This window comes from Falco punctatus (assembly GCF_963210335.1).
Source record: "Falco punctatus genome assembly, chromosome: 9".
Lineage (NCBI taxonomy): Eukaryota > Metazoa > Chordata > Aves > Falconiformes > Falconidae > Falco > Falco punctatus.
The window spans coordinates 27460380-27481607 of NC_137589.1; the positions used below are offsets into that span (position 1 = coordinate 27460380).

The 21228-nt window shown below is 36.6% G+C and overlaps 1 protein-coding gene across 1 annotated transcript in view; it reads left to right on the top strand.

Annotated features, from left to right (window-relative positions):
- The window catches only part of DNTT (DNA nucleotidylexotransferase), a 107648-nt gene extending 90044 nt beyond the window's left edge, over positions 1-17604 (top strand). The window contains exon 11 of the mRNA XM_080400979.1: positions 16293-17604. Coding sequence (XP_080257105.1) covers positions 16293-16379 — 87 coding nt within the window. The 3' untranslated portion in view covers positions 16380-17604. The remainder of the gene's footprint in view (positions 1-16292) is intronic.
- The last annotated feature ends 3624 nt before the right edge of the window (positions 17605-21228 follow it).

Genomic DNA, 21228 nt, shown 5'->3' on the forward strand with positions numbered 1-21228 from the left:
CAAAGAGCCTGGAAGAAATCTGCTGTATTCTGCATCTCAGCTGTAATCACTTCCCATTTCACAGGAGAAGAGTTTGCATAACACAGGAATGTGTTTCATGGAACTGCTCCATGCCATAAGTTCTGAAGGATAATTTCCTCAAATTATTATTGTTTGTGCACGTAAGCGAGCATGTGGGCTAAATGAGAGGTGGGGTGGCCTAAATGCATTAAGCTGCTGCAGGTACTTTTCTCTATTCCTGTTCCATAGCAGGAGATTTCTAGGGATGGCATGTGGAACAGCTTCATGGCTGGATCATGCCTACACAGAAAGTGTCTCTTTCCTGCACTTTTATCACATCACTGCCCAATAGAGATCCTCGAATTGGTTGTGGGATCTGAGAATTGACTTTTTCTTCTGGATTTAAAATTTTATCTCATATAAACACATATATTTTCACAATATTCCAGAAAATCACTTTTAAGTGCAATTACTACTTTATGTAGTTTCAAGACAGCAAAATTATGTAAATAATTAGCATTGCTTTTTTGTAGAGGAGTGGCTTGGGTTCCTAGGGTATAAGAGATTGATTAAATTATTAGCATGTGAATGTTCTTGCGCTAACATTGTAGGTTGTTGGGGTTTTGTAAGAGGAGGCTCACAAGCTCAGTGTTATTTTGAAGAGTCATTGGAGCAGAAAGCAGTTATTAGTTTTATGTCCTACGAAAATTTAAGACGGGAAATAGCTGCCTCATTGTTTTCTATTGTTAAAGAAATATTGGAAAAGATATGACATGCTATGCAGAAGACTGGTGATTGATGACAATTTTGCATTTAAAAACCATTGTGTGAATTTGAATGGCATTAAATGTTATTTAGTTATTGAATAACAAGAGAGGTGGTTTATATAACTGCTCTGAATAGTAAATTCACAAAATGCTCAGAAGACTTCATAATGGGACCCAGCTTTGCAAAACATTGTGCTGTGCAGTTACACTGAAAATAGTAAACCCCTATGCTCCCAACTTTTTCTTAAGAAAGCGTTTAATTTTCCTTGTGAAACCACTGTAATCATGAAAGATAAAATTTGTCCTTGGGTTTCTTCAACACTGTGAAGACACATGCATGCACTAGCCTTCATCAGTATTGCAGTCTTTAATCACTTTATGGCAGAATGCATTCCTATTTGGGAAAAACCTTCACTGACTTTTCAGGCAGGGTTTGCCCTCTCTCTTTGCATGTATCTTTAAAGTCAAATGAAGGTGTGGTTGCAGCCCAAGTCAATGACTATTAAACGACTGTAGTGCTCTGATGAGTTGCCTTCAGAGTTGTCTGTAAGTATGTGGAGTTCTGCTATTGCCTGTCTTTTGCCCAAGTAGTTGCTTCACAGACAGCCACAATGTTTGCAGCAGGCAGCCCATCCAGTCATGTCTGGCAGCATGCCTGAACTTCTACCCTCCCTCCTGATGCTCGGATTTTTCTCTGGCATGCCACTACTTTTACAGGAACAAGCCAGTAACTTTTATTTTGAAGTCTTACCTGACAGTGACCACCTTGGTGGGAAAAGTGTTTGTGTGGTGACTTGGCTGAGAGGATGGAAACAGCTCCAAGGAGTCCGGACTGACTGCAGGTGGCTGGGTTGTTACTTGCACTTCCCAGAGCTTTGTAAACAGGTCTCCTAATAAAAAGTCAGCTTTGTTTTCCAAGCATTGACAGTTTTCTGTTACTACCCAATACGTTATTTCTCAAAAACATGTATCACTCGGAAGAACTGGCTATGATTCTGTGCCCTCATTTTGTTACACAAAGATATGTAATATTCACACATATTTAACGGTGTATTCAATAGTTACAGTCTCAAAATCCATTGTTTTATGTCATCTGAGAACACTTATTCCACGGTACCTTTTGCTGCAAAAAGGTGTTTGCAGAAGTTTACTTGCACAGTGAAAGAGACATTTTTTTATGATTCTTTAAAAACTGGATTTTATGGTCTAATTTTGGCAGATGCTGCTCTAAAATTATGAAGTTATAACAGTGAGACAGCCTTGAGAGCATCTTGATGAATTAAACATGCTGCAGCTGTAGAGTTTGCTTTAGATGTCTGCAATAATGACTGGATTAAAGCTAAAGTAAACATAAAGATCCAGAATTTATACTATTGATTTCCAATGTGATCAGTTGTTCACACAACCATTGCTACAATTAAACACTGAGTCATTGTAAACAGATGCACATACTTTCATTTATGTTCCAATTCTACTCGCACTCTCTCAGGAAAGTGGAAATTGCATATGTGATTTGGGGGATTTGTTCTTTTTGCACCTGGTCTGTTTTTAAAAATTAAGAATTAAAATAATCTACTTTTCTTACTTCTTGGTAAATTAAAAAAAAAATAATGCGTTTTCTTCCAAAGTGTACTTCTCCACTGTGTTCTCTTAGCAGTTTAAATGTTTCACATATAGCATATGATTGTTCATTTTTACAAAGTCTGCATGTAATTCATGTATATATTTAGCTAAATTTGATCCCTTTGTAACAGCAAGCTGTACATCTCTTACAAGGATAGATGTACCTAATAGTTGTTTCCTTTGCTCAGTGTGTTTTCTAACAGTTCAGTGAAACCTGTATTGCTAATGAGAGAGCCCTGAAAATGTATAAGTAGGTACAGATCCAGAATATTTTCAATATACTCTTTTATTCATTTTAATTTCTAGGGCACTACAGAGACAACCATTTTCAAGTGTTTTAATTCAATTATTCAGTTGGTATGCTTGGGTAAGTTATTGAATACGGGGTAGGTAACGTAGTCTTCATGATAAAAGAAAAAATAAATTGATTGAGAAAAAACAAGGTAGAAAGAAAGATGGAAAAGGAAGGAGCCAAGGTCCAGAGAGGAAATGGCTTATGGAGTGGGAAGTTTATGGTGGTTGTACAGACTTGATAAGGAAACACACAGTGGTTGGACAAAGCGATGGGGAACGGAAAGGGTATTTGATTAGCAGCCGCATTGTGGAAAAAAAAAAAAAGGATCTGGGTTGGTTGAAGAGACTGAGCTGAAAAGGGGCACAAAAAAGGTATGACTGGGGAGAGATATGAGTGGACTAAAAAAATAAATTCATCAGGCTACTGCTTTAAGCTGGCAGCAAGAAATCAGTAAACTTTCAACTGCTCCAAATATCTGAGTAAACCATGCTTATGTCACTTTACTCTGGATATGGCGTGAGTGGAGCCCGGATTTACACTAGAAATCTGAGGGGGGAAGTCAAGGTCACAACTTAGTACAGGGCACTCGGGAAGGGAGGGAGCTGGCACAGATGCAGACTGCAAAAGCTCAGCTTGCTAAGACTGGTTGGTCCCTACACTGGCCTGCAACCCAAGATTGTTTTCAGTGCTGTCAGCAAATACTTGTTAGCCCTGCGGCACAGTGTATTTCCTGCCGAGTGAAAGAGCCTAAGCACATTACAGGAGTTGAGGGAAGCAGTATTTCTTTGAAGAAAAAGAAGTGTCTGTGCATATGCATACGGAAACTGAATTAAAGTGAAAATATGATCAACCATCTTCTGGGATGTCTTAAATTGCAGGTCTTTGATTTTGCAATCTCAATAATGTTCTTTTGAAGTGGTTTGTTTATAATAATCCTATATGAATTACACTCAACTGTGTTTCCTAAAATCTGGGATTCTGCATTTTTCTTGTTTCATTCATTCATATCTAGCTTTATAAAGAAATATACAATAAGCCAACTTAACTATTTGACAAGCTAAAGCTCCTGTAAGTAGCACAGACTTAAAGCAAAAGAGAAGTATAGCTAAAGTGCAAGAGGAGATAATCCCTGTTTACATTTTTAAGGACTTTGTGATAAGTCACAGATTGTCAGAGAACTGCAGGGCGTAATAAGTTTTTGTTCTAGTTTTGTTTACAACAATGTGCTTTTTACTGTATTAAAATGTTTGCCTGGGTTGTGAGATAGGAAGGTCCAAGTTTGTCTTCATTTTGAGTGCCCCAAACTGAAAATATATTCTTGTAGTCTGGATGGTAATGTATTATACTTTTTATTGTGGAATGATTTTAATTATTACAATTGTAATGGGAGATTGGATAAATAACTTTGTAGTGTTTTGCAATAAAGTAACCATAGAACTGTCATTTTAAACAAAGAATAGTTCCATTTTATGCAAAGCATGGGTTTGTTCACAAACTAAATTTTAGGAAATTAAAAAGTGCTTATTCAGTTAAGTCAACAGATAATATTAATGTTCTTTAATATTTTATTTTTCAAAGTATTAGCTCTTCAGCACTGGTCTATTTCTTTCTCCTTCATCAAAGCTAAGTTAGCTGCACATAGTAAGCATGAAGATATTTTGTTACTCTATGTTATGAAATAGTTGATGAGACAAGTGCCTGGAATATCTTAATATTAGACTGATTATTCTATTTTACTCAATGAATCTACTTTTTATTGTTCAGAAATTTAGTATGAGTAAACCTACAATTAGAGTTAGAGAATAGTTGCTAGAGAAACATTCAAGTATGATATTTCTGATTAAGAGCACAGGAAATGTCCAGTGGTAAAAAGAAATGAGAATTTAGGATTCTGGTTTCTATTACCTTCAAAAATTATTCATGCCCAGAATTATTAGAATAAATTCCACTGCACTGGTTTGCATCAATACCATTACACATGATTTTGCCTGTGGGTGTTGAATCAATGGGTAATGCTTGTGATACTTTGTTTCTTAATCATGGGTTGTTATAATGTCATTTCAAAGAGTCATTTTTTTCTGAGTTATTTATCATCTTATTTGTAGCTGGATTAGGAACAGATTAGTTTTTATTTTAAAGTAGGCACAGTGATGTGAATATTACTACAGAAAATACAAGTTAAACATGAAATTTATATTTGGAGATAATAGAATGTCAGAGGAACTTCAGGTTATTAGCTACTGAAAATGTTTATGATACACCATCAAAGAGAAAATGCAACAGTGTCTACACAGTGCTGTAGAATATTGTTAATGAACTGGTTGAAATACTTCACATTTCTAACACAATTAGTACTTCAGCATTTCTGTTCTATAATTATCATGAAATTGTTTGTACTGTTGACAGTCTAATTCATAAACATAGCATAAATATTCAGCAAAGTGTCTAATTACAAGCAAAGCAAAAATCACCGACACCCAGTCTTAAAAGAAAAACCTTTCCAAAAGAACAAACAAGAAAAGGTTGGGAAAAAGAAGCAAGGAGGAACACTTGGAAGTTGTTAGTTACATTGTTTAGGAAAGTAGTAGAAGATAGATGCTCAGGTATTATAGCAATCCACAAAATGTAAAAAAGATGCTTTGACCATAATGAAGATAAATAGTACTCAGAGTAATATCTACTAATGTGCAATTACTACACAGTCCCAGTGTCTTACTCTGAGAATGCTGTCCGGCTGACGAGTGATGGAGTGAGCTGACCCTCTCGGGCTGGCGGGCAGTATCAGTGTCAGGACCATGGAGAGGTTTCATTTTTCCTTGTTACTTTCTGACAGCGTCCATACTACACAGGATAATCACTGAATACAATGATTCGAAATGTCTTATATAATGACAGGATTGTATACTTTTGTATCTGGAAATTGCTTTGCTTAGACTTTTTTTTTTTTTTTTTTTTTTTTTTCTATTCCCTCCCCTCCCTCTCCATAAAATCTTTAGCTTGCTGTGAAAGTTACTGATTATGGTGATTCTTGTTAGCACTTTGTCTACCCTAATGAGTCAGCTAATGATTTCCAAGAAGTAGCTACCATTTTATAGACTGATGTTACATTGTATTCCTGTACTTCCATTGGAGATTGAAGGCACTCAATTTCATATCACTCAGGGTACCACAGGAATGTATGGATCTTCCATACCGCTTTCTCTACAGTTGCTTTACATAATCCTGGGTCTGTAACTGGTGTAAAATTGCAAAGCTATTTGCTACACCGAAGCCCTGAGCAGACCTGTGTTTTCCACCAAAGATGTGCAACATTAATTCTTGTAAAGTTAACAGTAGCATAAAGAAGGAAGAGAAAATAGCTGGCTTCCTGGTCAGTGTTTGTGAGGTGTGCTTTCAGCTTGTCGTTACAAGTCAACGAAGAGGGAGTGGAGCTGGCTGCAATGCTGAAGGCAGGCTGCGGCACAGAGCATGGCAAGCCTAACTACAGGTGGAAATCCTGGTGCAGAGGCTGCATCTGTTGATCAGTGGCCATAAACAGGTGGACTGAGAAGGCACACATCCAGCTGTTGAAAGTAAATTGAATCATAGTCCGGGTAGGTAAACACTGCTACCACTGAATTCTGCTACTGACGTCAATAATTTTTAAATGTCAGTGGCAGCACTGGGCTCCTGTTAGTTATTTTAGTAAAAATCTCTATATGCTACCATGTGTATTCCTCTTGGACATGTAGCATTAAAAATAAAATCACAGCTTGCTGTCTTGGTTAGGCTGATACTCAATGACTTAAATTCTGCATGGTAAGGGTAGACAGTAATATGAAGCTAGGTATTTTGGAAAGATTTTAAAGAAATATGCTTGAGAGAGGCTAGTTTTCACTCACATGTCTTGTATTATTATAAATCATACTAATCTTTAGGTTAGTAAAATCAGATATGGACACAAGCAAATTGTAATAATCTCAGCAAAATGTTTCTTTTCTTTGAAATCTGTTCCCTTCCGCTGCTATATAGAATTGTCATGGATCTTGTCATAGGTTTCTTCAAATCTTGTGGCTTATACCTTTCAGAGGTATTAGCTGACCAAGTTAATGCACTTCTCGGTCTGCAAGAACTCACTCCAGAAGGTGATTGCTTTTGATAATGGGGAAAGTGGAAATATCTTTTTGTAAGTAAACAAGTTTTCAACAGAAATTGATTGAAACACTTTAAGTTTGCAACATCCTTCCTCATCCTCCTTTGCTGCTGCTATTTTTGCTGAGTCGCTTTGCAGGCACTACCTGCACCTTCCTCTCGGAAACCCACTCTCAGAAATCCATGAAGATAAAAAAACTCAGGTTGATATTTTCTATTCAGTCTACTGCAGGGCTTTCTTAAGACCCAAAGAAGTTTATCTAGACTATTGTTTTTCCCCCACCTTCTCTTTCCATTACTTTGTATGCTAGGCACCTTTATATTCTTGATTTTTGGCTGGCTGGTGGCTGGACTAAATTTGTGTAGCTCTGTAAATTTTGGTTGGAGTAAAATGATCTGACTCATTTTAATAGAAGTTTTAGTCTGAATCTACATCTAAGTAAAAAAAAAAACCAAAAAATGTTTCAGAAATGTCTGACCTAAAATTCCAGTGAAAATGTCTTTTTACTCTTTTCTTCAGTTTTACCTCCCTGAGTTGTTGTACGTGTTGCACTCATTCTCCTTATGAAAGTGCTGAACTGCAGCAGCTCATCAGCAATTTCAATATTGTAAGAAGGGTTAGCATAGGAGGTACCATTAGAGGCTAAGTCATTCATTTAGTAACACTCTCCTCCATCTTCTTTTTTTGTCTTTTGATAGTTTGTTACTGGTATCTTTCCTTTTGTCCTTCACTCCTCTATTTTTTACTTATTTTTAGATGTTACTAGCATCTCCATATTTATCATTCCAGTATAAACCAAATTGAATTTGATGGGGATCAAGAATATAATCAACTCAAGGTGTTTATGCTGGGGCTTGAAAAAACTTAATTGTCAATAAATAGAACATCCAACTAGTTGTGCCATGGAGTGAATTTGGATAATTTTTCATCAATCAGTCTGCATAATCTGATTACCTCTCTTCCAAGTGACCTTTCTGAGAGAAGATTTAAGTGCATTGCTGAAACAGAACATATGTTCTCCCTCTCTGTCCTGTCTTCTCTTGGGCTTTCCTGACTCAGTTTCTTTGACAGTGGTCCTTCTACATGTCACATCCAAGAATTCTTGGACATCTACATTCAGTGCATGCAGTGGTTGGCCTTGCAACTCGACTTTTTGTTTGAAAAATATGCTTTCCTTGGCAGAGGTTGATTTTTCTGTGACCTCAGTGTTTTCAAGTTGTTTTGGTTGTGAGCTAATGGAGATATTCAGGCTAGTGAGGCAGAGCAGGCTTCCCAAGTGAAAAGCAGCAGTGAAATTGTGTGATTTCATAAGGCTCGTTTGCTAAGGTTCACCAGAAATCCATGCAGCTCTCTGCAGTCAAATGAAAAAGTCTGTAGCATCATACTGTCTTTGATTCTGCAGTAGGAACTTACTTTTCTTGCCTTACTGAATTTGTGTAATGTAAGTCACAGGAACATTTAACTCTTGAAAATAGGTAGTAAATGGAATTATATTGGTGTAAACCATTAGGTGTGTGCCTAAGGACTTTTAACTTCCAGTTGATAAAACCATGCAACAGAACTGGATTAGTGAATCATATGAATTTCTTCATATAAAACTGAGCCAGCAAGATGCACGCTATTCCAATGTAATAATGGTTTTGAAAAATTTTAACAGCTAAGATAGCGTGTATGCTTTCTGGCCTCTTTGTTCCTTCTTTTTTTCTTACTTTTTAGGCAGATCTCATTTCTGTTTTTAAAGAATTTTATAGTGAAAACCCCAAAACACTTTTTCTTGCAATTCTGATCATACAATAAAGGAAAATATTACTAGTTCAAGCTTTCAAATGTCTGTTTATTTCTTTTCTCCTCGCTATTTTGTGAGTTAGAGAAAGCTGCTTTGGGCTATTGCCACATATTACATTTAATAATCATTTATCAAGAAAAAAAATATATGTACTACAGCTACCTTTTTAGAAAAAAATTCACCAGTGGTGGTTTTAGCATTTGTAGAAATTCTACCATAAAATTGATAGGTTGTTTGCACCTATTCCATCTTGTTTGTTTTATTTCTAATGTTATTTCTAACATTTTCACAGATGAGAAATAATTTAGTGCTATACACATTTAGTGTCAGAACCATGCTCTGAACTCAATAAAATATGAACATCAAGTACAGAAGATAGCTGCAGTCAATCTAAGAATTGCAGGAAATGTGACAACAATAAGACTTGAGTGTATTATTTTGTGGAGATACGATTGTGCAGACGTTTTCGATGCAACAATCAAGATTCCTGTATTAGTTGAATACCTTCAGCATGATGTGCAGGCATTTAGGTCAGTATAATCTGCAAGTCATAAAATAATGAAATACATACTTGCCTACATTGTAAGGTATACATTATAAATGGCTGTTTAAAAGTAGCATCTTCCTAAAAGTCTCTGCAGTGCTAGTGTGACCCGCGTGCAGTGGTGGTGAATTAACACTTGTTCTAGCAAAACCAGCCCAGAGGCAGAGAACAGATAGGGTAACACTCAGGTCAAGTAAACATACATGAACATTCCCACTGCTAATTGTGTGGAAAGTACTTGCTATTTGATGGATTACTTATGTTTCTGCCTTCACAATTCTTTCTGTAAGCTCATTTCATCATATTCATCAATAAAATCCATCTAATTAACAGTTATTAATATATTTTTTTTGCAGGGTACAAATGTTATTTGAGCAAATGGGATCAGACAAAAAGGGAGTGTGGGCAGTTCAATAGTTCTGCACTTTTAATCTAATAAGCCATTGTAGTATACTCTGTCAAGTGTAGGTCTTTGGTGTTATGGTGCACTGCTTCACTCAGTGCAGTGGCCTTTCATCTCTAAAGGAGTGCTTTCACATCTATTGCAAGCAGTGTAAGTAGCATCATCTCTGCATTAGTCCCAAATATCTTTAATTAAAAATCTTTAATTGGCTTGGCATAAGTGATGACTGTGAAGATGTCACTGAAGTGACAAACACATGTGTAAGATAAATTTAAGGTGCATTTTGATGTCTTTTACTATGGTTGATTGTGCAAGTCCTGTTGTTACCACCATTCATCTACAATTGACTTTACCCACAAACTTTATTTCTAGAATGGACTCTGTCCAAGCACAATGAACAGATAAGTTCCAGGTTTGCAAATGACAGTTTGTTCTCTTCTTTTCTGTTGATTTATCATTGTTGTGCTTACTGCCACTGTAATAATTCCAGACACGTAAAGTGATGGGGGTTTAGATTGTTTGGTATTTATTATTCAGTATACTGGAAATAGTACAAAGTTAGATATAAACATATTGTCATTATATCACCATTTTAATATTCTTTTAAAGGAAAACAAATGTTAAGGTAATTTAACTGGTGTGCATAGATGTCACGTGTGAAACAAAATATAAAAATTTGTGAAAGAATACAAAAATTAAATGAGAAAATCCCTAAATACGCTATGTAAGAGTTTGCTATTTTAAAGCATGCAACATAATTAGGATACAAAGAAAAGCTTAGAATAAATGTATATGTCAGTGACATTCCCAGATACTTCTCTAGAAGCAAAGTGGTATCTAACAGTTTTGTAATTTGTTAACAAGATACTGTTGGCAATATTCTGTGTCCTGTCCTCCCTCCACCTGCCACTGCCCCCATTTATTTGATGAAACAGTATGCCAGGAGTCCAGACAGACCTTAATGAGTATGGCCCTTCAGGGTCTTTTGCAGAAGGAGGGGGTGTGCCTCCTACACAATGTCATAGTTTTCCAAAGGATAATGAAATCCACTAGAGTATAACTGCATTATTTCTGAATTACAGCTGTAGAGCAAATAAAAGTCAGCACTATGAAAAGAGTAGGAAAAATGAGACATGGAAGGAAATTCTTTGGTCTTTGAAAGGACATGATTTAGCTATGACTTATTCAAGAGTAAATGCTCAAATAATGTATAAAGCAGAGTTGGGCCAGTAATCAACTGGGGAACTTCATAGTTAATTCTAGTTTCTCAGCTAATACCAAGGATGATAAAAATATAAAGAAAGAAATGAATCAATTTTTCACCATGTGTCTCATCTTCACAACAGTAGATTGCACATAAAAATCTGGGTACTTCACTCTGGCAGATTCTGCTGGTTCAGAAACATTAAATCCCATTTCATCAATGATACTGACTATCTGGACCTACTGGCTTTCATTTTTAAGGTACTTGTATTCAAACTAACTTCCTAAGTTCATCTTGAGATGGGAAAAATAGTAGTGAAATGCCATGGTGACAGGCTGAGAGTTATTTACAGCGTTACTCAGTCATAACAGAGTATTCAAGTTGGTATTTTGCAACCAAGCTATTTGGTAATATCAGTCTACTTCCAATCTGATTAAATGTGTGCTTTTCAAGGAGGCTGAGTTAATATTGATGGAGAGCATGAGCAGACTTGGTTTCAGGAACTTTGTGTACACAAAGCTGGCAGAACAGTTGCGGGCAGAGCAACAGCTTCTATGAGTCCTGAGTGAGCAACCGCAGCAACGTATTGTTTTGCTGAGTGCAGTGTCAGGAGGTTGCTGTCACTGCAGTATTTTTCCTTCCTGGCCAAACACGGGAAAGGAAGATGGATGGCCACAGTAGAGGCAAGTGTGGGTTGGGTGTCTGAGCAGTATAATTTCAACAGCCTAAAGAATTTATCTAGGCTCACTGAAAGTACAGGTTGCTTAATACATGAACAGTGCATATCCAGTAGCCTAAATTTTCATATAATAGCCAGATCCTTTGTGTTATGAAAATCAAGAATTTGTGCACAGTAATTTCTAGTAATCTCTGATTTGTTGGGGTCTTTTATCATACATCTTTACTGGACAAATTTCTAACCATATTTTAAGGTTTTCTACCTTTATGCACAGGTTAAACCTACTTATGTTGAACTACTCAAGAAGTAGGTTAAAGAGACACGTGAAGGTACTCCAAAAATGGGAGATAAAAAGGGGTCTGAGGTACTTTCCTGTGAAGGCAACTTTTCCCAATTATTTAAATGATGTATATACAAAATCAGTAAAATCAGTATTTGCCCTCCAAAACAACCATGTGCTGTTGGCCAGTGCTGCCAATATAAATATATTTATGTGACTAAAACTAGAATTCCATTTTATTGAGTAATGGTTTTGTTCTGCTGCTTTGTCATATTAAAATGTGAGATGAAACCAAGTGACAATAGTAGCATAACATCTGTTTGAACTTTGGCAGTGCTGGTTAGGATATCATCAAGCAGTGCTAGCTCCGTGCCTTCACTCTCTGCTTCTCTTTCATCAAAAGTATTATTGATCATTAATGCCAAAATGAAAAATAAGAGGTAGCAGTTCACATAAGAAAACATTTGGATGGCAGCTGTTCTACATTAGGTGTAGTTAATGGTCATGTTTGCAACCACAAATGTAATATTTACATCCATTGAAATAACAGAATTGATTAAACGGGATAAGAGCAGAGTGATACCAGCTGCTCCAGAGCATTGTTTTTTGTAAGTTTGATTGATGTTGATTGAATATGTCTTGGATCAGCTGAATATTAGTAAGAAGCTGAAAAAAAATCACAACTAGGCAAGCAGTTCATTACTTGAGCAAAAAGAAAAGAAAAAAGGAAGAAGAGTAGTGAATGCAATAATCAAATTTGCATCACTGTATAAGCCCTGCATAGACTGACAAAGAAGAGAAATCATAGGTTCTGATTAACATTAATAACACATCGCTAAAGCAGTTGGCAGATATCAGCTAGAGATTCATTTAGAAACATGGCTTGTAGCTACTGAGAATGGTATTCAGCATCAGATACTTTGTATTAGAAATTTTCCCTGTCAAGCAAATGAAATGAGTTTTGCTTGCAGAAAAACATAAAGTGACAGAACAAAAGAAATGGGATGCAATTTGGGGTCCCAGAGATATGAAGAGCTTCTATTAAAGAGTAACTTTAAAATCTGTCTACAAGTATAAGATCTTTCTTCTTGTTTTACTTTTGTGCAGTAATGTGTGGGTATGGATTTCCCTCTCTTGTTCTTAGTAATAATAAAAAGAAAAGAAAAAAAAACATCCCTAAAAGTCTGTCCTCCCAGGACATACTGTGAGAACAAAATATCCCCAGTATTGTTACCCGATGGGCAGTTGTCAATGTCGCTTTTAATTTTCTTTTATTCTGTTCAATATCTTGTTTTCTACCAATTTTTACCACTCTTCTCTGTATGAAAAAGGACCTGTTTTCCTCTGGTCAGTGTTTTTGTAGGTTCTTTTTATTCCAGAATCTGACTTTTAAATTTCCAAGGAAAAAGGAACGCTATTGTCTGTGTTTTATAAGCAGTCTTTGCTATTGCAGACACAACTTTGAACTGTCAGTTCATTAAGGATATGTGATTGTTCTCAGCTTTTCATGCTCCAGCAATGCTCTGTAGTTGTCTTGGGCACTGCCCCAGAGTCTAAATATTCATATGCTGAGAACTTCATGGTGGAAGATAGAATACTTTAGAAAACTGGAGACTTTTTACACTACAGGAGTCAAAGCAAAAAGGCATACAATGTTTGTCCTGATTTGATTTAAAAAAAAAAAAAAGTCTCTGAAGCTATGGGCCAAATTATTCCCTTAAATTTCTGATATGGTGTGTTTGAATATGAAAATTATCTTATACAAGTGGAATTCATTGTGGAAAGGTGAAAAAACTCCATATGCCCTGTTAGGAACTTTTACTGTGCACTCTAGTACTCTGATCCATATGGAATATATCACTGTGTGAATTCAATGCCTTTACAGTAGAGTTAATATATCTGCTGTTCTCAGTATGAAAGGCTGTTTCAATGGGTTTGGTTTGGGTAAAGTGCAATTGATACACGACAGTTCTGCAAATACAGATCTGGGGAATATGAATGCCAAAAAGTTAATATGATAAGCAACTAGCTTCTGAGCATGGCAAGGCACTGTTTGTGAAGACTGCACTGTACATATTGATACATATGTTACAGAAACAGATACAATTTTAGAAGTTATTTTCTGATTTTATAATATATTTTTATTAATAACACAGAATACATCACTTCATGTTGCCATAATTACAATTTACCCTAATTATTTGCCTATTGAGATTGTTTTTGTCTAGTTTAATATGAACTGTCTCCCCAAAAAATATTGAAAATGTTCCATATTACCTCACTGTATAGCAATAATTTGCTAAGAAAGATAAATGACTTAGTAACTTTGGATGGTTTCAAAAATATATCAGCCAGAACTACTCTTAAATACCTACTTTGCTGGTTGAGAACTCTGGATTGGAACCTCATATTCTGTCCTTTCTGTCTTCCCCAAGCTCAAGGGAACACTGATGGTCTCGTCTCTGTTCAGTCAGGAGTATCTAACCTCTACCATCTAACTTGGTCTTCATAACCTTTCTAGCACAATTAAGCAGCTTTCATTCTACTTTGTGGCACTGGAAAGTAGCTGCTAGGAAAGCTGCCAGCTTGGCCACTCTGGCTGCTGGAACTGAACAGTGTTAATGGAAGATGGGTCTTTTCTGTAGAGTTGGACTTAGAACTTCAAATGTCAAATACCCCTATAATGAAATGGAAACAAGATTTGGAAACAAGATTCTGAAACAAGTTTCAAAACGATAAAATTTGAGTCCAGCTGACAATTAGTGTTACACTTCACTTTAGGAGTTCAATTCTTTGCTATGCCCTGGCAAACCTGTAGCTCCTGACAGGTCTGAGATACGGATCAAGCACTGGAAAGAATGGGACCGATGGAGAATAACAAATAAGCCAGTGGGTACCAGCTGATGAGGTGAATTTTACTGATGATGCACAAGCATATTTCACAGGCAGCATGAGGCTGCCCTGGGCTCAGCAGTTTTGCTTGTTCTTTCTGGCTCATTGTTCTTTCTGCTTTCCTTCTGTTCTTGCAGCAGCTTAGACAGCGTTATGTAGCCTCCACATGCTCTGGCGCCGTACTGCTTCGTCAAACTGCATTCTCAAGTCTCTCCTACCAGTGTTGACGAATTTCTCTGCTGACTCATAAGTAACTGGGGAGTTGAAAGGAGAAACAGTGACGTGTCGGTAACCAGAAGCAGGATCTACCTGTTCCAATAATCTGCCTACCTGCTGCTATCAGAGTCCCTTGAACTGTGTTATCTCAATGGGAGTAAGAGACAGGGAAGCACCATCCAGATCAGGAAGTGAAGGAGACCAAGAGGGAAAGAACACAGAGGAAAAAGAAGGAAAAATTGTGAATCTCTGGTTCCAGAAGTTGTTTCACTATACCATGGACCTGCTCTGATCTAGTTATGGGCTGGAGCTCCTGACCCATTGCCAGGGGTGTGCTGGGCAGCAGAGCCCTCCTGGAGGCTCTGCTCAGCAGCTGAGCTAGCAGATGTGCTAGCACAAATGTTCTTAAACTTTACGACAGTCAGAGATTTTCCTGACTCAGTGGAATTTATCAGTGGGTAGTTCTCTAGGCAGCATCTCCTCCTCCACATTAGAAAGTAAATCTACAAGATTATGAAACCTTAACCCATAACATAAGTTTTCATGATACTGGAGTTCGAGATAACGGGAGTTCAGAGCTGAAAGCTGATTGAGACTTAACTTCAAATGATTCAGGAATTGCTGAAATATTAAGTATTCTTTTTCAATAGAAATGAGTTCTTTCTTGCTTCCAAACTCCTTTAAATGGTGAGGTTTCACTGGTTTAGTATTCATGTACCTTAGCAGCTTTTTTAACTAATATTGTACTTCAGTGATAAAAGGAATGCATAAGGCTATGTACTTTACTGTATCAGTCATCTTAGGGGAGGTAGGCTTGTGGGTGGTTCCTGTGCAAGAATATTATCCTGTATTATCAGAAGTGCAGATATGAAAAAACAAAACTGGTTTGTACTGTAAAACATTCATTAGGAGTGTCAGTGTAAAAAAAAAAAAAAAAAGTTTCAATTGTTGATCCCTCGTTTTCAGCTTGCTTTTCCAGATGGAATCTTTTGTCTTTTCAGATAAGCCTTCTGTGAGTATTAGAAATTTGGAAAGCATTGATGCTTTTAAAACTTGGCTATACATAATTAGTGTAACCATTGAATCAGCTTGAATGCATTTATAGAGAACATTATTAATTTAACAATTGTTGATGATTTTATGAAGAAAGTCAAGTTATTGACCCTCATGGAAAAGAAATGTAGTTTTTATTAGAGTACTAGTCCTAATACTTGTGCACAGTCTTGAAAAAGTAAATCAAAACAGAGTTGTAAACTAGTCATTAGAACTGAAAGCATCAAGCAGCATTAGAATTACTTTTTAACTCGCTTTCGCATTTCAAAGTCAGCAGGCTGATAAAGACGGTGTATTCTGTAGAGGATACAATGGGTAGAACTGTCAAAAATTAACTCCTTTAAACAGAAAAAAAAATCAATTGAAATTTCCTTCTAAGAGCCTTATTGACTTCCTTTTTTATTATTTTTTTTCACAGAGGATCTTTCTCAAAGCTGGAAGTGAGGAAGAAATCTTTGCATATCTTGGCTTGGATTATGTCGAACCATGGGAAAGGAATGCGTAAAGTGATTTGCCAGTGTACATTCATCAGCTGACAGCAGTAGTCTTTCAGTCTATCGTGCAGTCTCATTTAGACAAAGAAAGAGATTATGACAACTAAAAAATTGTAAATATATATTAGTTAGAAGCCATTATACTTGCTGATGCTCCTAGAAAAGAGGAGTTTAAGTTCTTCAGAATCCTGTCCAGTATTTTCTGTTACAGTGTTTGAAGTTTGTTATAGTTTGTTTGAAGTTTTCTTTTTAGTTTAAGTTTATAGTTTGCTTGAAGTTTGTCACAGGATGAAAAGGTAGACCATTTTTAGAGGGAAAAACTTGAAAATGGTGAGGTTTTTGCTTGTGATAGGAATTTAACATTCCTGTGAACTATACTTGCTTGTTAAAATAGTCAGCTACGACAGTATCTAAATAATACAAAATATTTGAGCTAAGTCTGAAAATTACTGATAGGCATGCTTATCTTTAACTGAATTTCATAAGTATTTTGCTGAAACCATATATAAAGTTGCTACTGTATATAAGGTTTAACGACCTAGGCAGCAATTAGTCTGGGAATCTCAGTAAGTTGAGGCTTCAGCTGTAATATTTTTTTAGGCAAAGCACCACTCCTCAAAACTGTAAACAAGTTGAGAATTCAATGAGTTAAAAAACATTTCACGGGAAGGGATTCTGGAAAGGAAAAGTGGAGTAACTCAGTAGCAATCTTCACCTGTGACCAAAAGTTACTATAAATTTGGAGTACTTATTTGGACTAAAGAAGATTCAGGTTGTGTGATGTGATGGTCATTAATCACGAATTTGAATCATAACCTGCATGAAAACAACAGCTTTAATTGTCAGGCTGGTGGCTGCTCTAAGGTGGGAGCTTTTAATTGTCTGTGCTCAATTTAGATAGCTGGAAATTTATTTATTAGTAGATATATATGCATTGAAATGGAAGTTTACCTGAGCTGTTTGGCTATTGCTGCTCTAGAATGGTATTCCCTCTTTTTGATCAGAAATTCATCTTAGTTGTGATAGACTTTCAGAAAATTTCCAGGTAGCTCTTGTGACTGTAATGACAATGAAGAATTTGTAATACATTTATCCTTTAATGAACAAGGGCATGCAGTGCTTTAGGACATGAGGTTGCTTTCTGGCCATTAATTTTTCATTTGTAGAATAAAGATGATATTTATATATCAGATATAGTTACATGACAGTTCTGGTGCAAATAAAAACCGTGCTGAATTTGTTTACTGGTTCCTTTCAACTAAGGAATGAACTTCTAGAGGATTGCATCATAAACTATTCTAAAACCTCAGTCAGGGATGTAGAAAAACATGATAACAGGATGGAATTTTATTCTTGCCTGTGCCAATAAAATCATCCTTTTTAAGTGCAGTTTTGCTAACTGAGCTGAAAATATAACACTGTTCTAAATTGCTCTAACTAGAAAGCACTGGCATTGTTTCCTGCTTTATTGTGCTGATGTATGAAGCACCTTCTCTGTGTTTTGCATCAAGATGCTGACACTTAAGTAGCAATGACATTTTTCAGTCCTAGTGGAAGAGAACAAAAGCAACAATACCTTATCTAAATATTCTTTCTACTTGGCCAACACTTACCAGAAATTATACATTCCAGTTGCACTGTTTCTGCATGCTTCAAGCCACACAGGAAATAATGAAACATTCTGATTTCCACATAAAGAAGTAACTCCCATTTTGCCTGTTTGTGCATCACTTATATTTATACAGCCTGTGGGGGAGAAGATACCAAACATAAGTTCTGTCAGCTCCTTCAAGACTAGAAGAAAACAGCATATCACTTTATTCTTTTCTTTCCCTCATTTTTTTTGCACTTTCCCTAGAATACATCTTCCAGATTTCTCACTGAATCAAGCATTATCAAAAATTATGGAATTATTAAATGAGGGGTTGAATTAAACAGAAGGTCAGATTAAAAGACCAGGATGGTTTGACTTTGAAGAAGATAGCTTCTGTTATGAACACCTCCACAGAGGAAGCTGGTACCCCAGTCACTATCATCACTACTGTATGCAGGATCATCCCTGATAGCACTAGCCAAACTCACCGTGCGTGCAATGGCAGAGCAAAAAAAGCATAAACTCAGTTTTTGGTATATAAACTCTGAATCATTATATGTTGCTTCTTGCATCAATTAAATCTAGTCCTACAAGTCTGAACATTCTCAACCCTGTAATGATTTCAGTGATTCTTAACGGTGCTAGTCAACTGAGACTATAATTAGAAAAGATAGAAGTCACATAGGAAAGCTGGGATGGAACAGGCTAAAGGAAATAAAACCTTTATCCGTTGAGCATGTCTGGATCCATGAGCATACTGAAAACTCCCTACAGTGTGGTAGAACTGTTGGAGTCGGTGGTAATGATGCTTCTGAACTCTTGAAGGACAGTGGAGGCCTGGGGGCCTGGGAGAGGGCAAACACTTGTAAAAAGAACACACCAATGTTTGTATTAGGGGGAAGGGAAGAGAGAATTTCACATCAGTGCACTTAATAGCTCCTAAAGCGCTAGAGAATGATTAATAGACTTTATTTTCAAAGCACCTGGAGGAAAATAAAGTGATAAGTTATTGGTAACTTGTTCATCGGAAACAAATCATATCAAACTAATTCACTTGTAAAGTCCCTGGAGGCTGGTTTTTAAAATGTCTGTCCCTCCTCCCCTGCCTCTACGCCAAGGCAATTTGGGAAGTAGGAAGAGGAGAAGGATCATTGGTTTTATAAGCATCTACATACTAACTCTCTAAAAATTGATCAGTGACTCTATCGCTAGGAAAAACAGGTTAAAGTTAAAAAGAAAACCGCTTATTTCTTTTATGGTTTGTGGTAATTTGTGATTTGTCAAATATCCCAGATAATGGGATAAAAACATGGTATAATATACATTGCATTGGCAACATAATGTAGTCCTTAAGAAACAAACAAATCCAAATGCACAATCATACAAACACCTTGCTACAAATCTCTTCAAGGTAAAACCAGTGAGATATATTTAGATTGGTGGGTAATAATGTAGTTAATGTCATCAGTGAGTCTAGGTGGTATAATACGCTAAAAGAAGAGCTTATTGTATTTACACAACTCTACAAAATTGCAGATCCAGGGAACTTAAATATTTATATAGCTGGCATTATAAACTTGAAGACACAGATCTTCTGGAAATAACTGCAAACTTGAGAACCACTGCTACTTTACATAAATAACTCCAGAACTTTAAAAAAACAAACCTAAAGATCTGCATACCTTATTATCTCCAAATTAAATGTATTTTCTATAGTTTATGGCCAGAATTGTTGAGATTTCTCAGGTGAGCATCTTATTCCTCGGTATGAAGTGTATTCTCTCACTTTTTGAACAGCTATTTCTTTCTATCATACAGTTTCCTTCAGCAACTGCAGTTAAAATAATCAAGTCTTGGGTCTAGAAGGTTAATTGAAGTCACATAAACAAACAAAGACAGGGAGCTCTGAAAACCTGTCACAGAGGTTATGCTTCTGCTGTCATGGCTGTCAGTCTAGCTAGGACACAGCACTGCTGCCTTTGCCTTTAAGGACCTAGTAGGAGCCGTATCCATAAAAATGTCAAGTGTATAACTGTAGGTGAGTCAGAGCTTTCCACTTCTAAATTCAGCTAATTAGCTGATCTCTGTGTACACGTCAAGCCTTCTTTTTGTTTGTTTTGTGGGGGGTTTTAATGTTTCATTTTACAAAGAGGACCAAGCAATCTTTGCCCCTGCTGGGTAGAGTTACTAAGTGCCTTTTATTTTAATCAGGATACATCAGTTGCAACTTGTTTTAGCTGATGATACTCCTTAGTAAAAAAGAGCAGTCCAGAGTCATGGATTAGTATCCATCCTTTAGGATCTAATTTACTTAAGATAAATTGTCTCATGCCTGTTTACAGCTTCTTTTGTATGGTTTGCGGTATTATACATTAGGTCCGTCAAATTCTAACTCTGGATGTGGTCTATTCACTTTTAACTAAAAATCTGGATCTTTGAATGGGGAAATGAAATATTTTCAGGTGTCCTGTATCTCTGCCATAATTCTACTGTGCATGTGTGGCCTTACATCTTGCTCAGGTGTCTACAAAGTAGGTTGCCCTAGGAGCACCTGCTTTTGATGCTTAGATTCCCAAATCTGTCTACACAGATCATTTATTTCACATTTCCATTTCAACCTGCCATTTCAGTTCCTCTTTCCTGTACTTGACATTACAACATTAGAACGTGATTCTGTGGTGGCCAAAATAAATTTTAACCTAAGCATCAAACATTAAAAGCACAAACCTCACTGTCATGGTTTAACCCCAGCCAGCAGCTAAGGTTTAACTTGGCCAGCAACCCCAATGGGATGGGCAGGAGAACTGGGGGGGGGGAAAAGGTAAAACCCATGGGTTGAAATAAGAACAGTTTAATAATTGAAATAAAGGAAAATATATTACTACTACAAATAATAATAATTGCAATGCAAAAGGAGATAAGAAAAAGATAAAGATAAATAAAACTCAAGGAAAAAAAAACCAGACAAGTGATACACAATATAATTGCTCACCACCCCTTGACCAATGCCCAGCCAGCCCTTAAGCAGCAATCCCAGCCCTCCCCAGATAACACCCCCCTGGTTTATATACTGAGCATGACATTCTATAGTATGGAATATCCCTGTGGGTAGTTTGGGTCAGCTGTTCTGGCTGCGTCCTCTCCCAATTTCTTGTGCCCTTCCAGCCTTCTTACTGGCAGGGTGTGAGAAGCTGAAAAGTCCTTGACTTACTAACAATTAAAAACATTAGTGATTTATCAACATTATTCTCATTCTAAATCCAAAA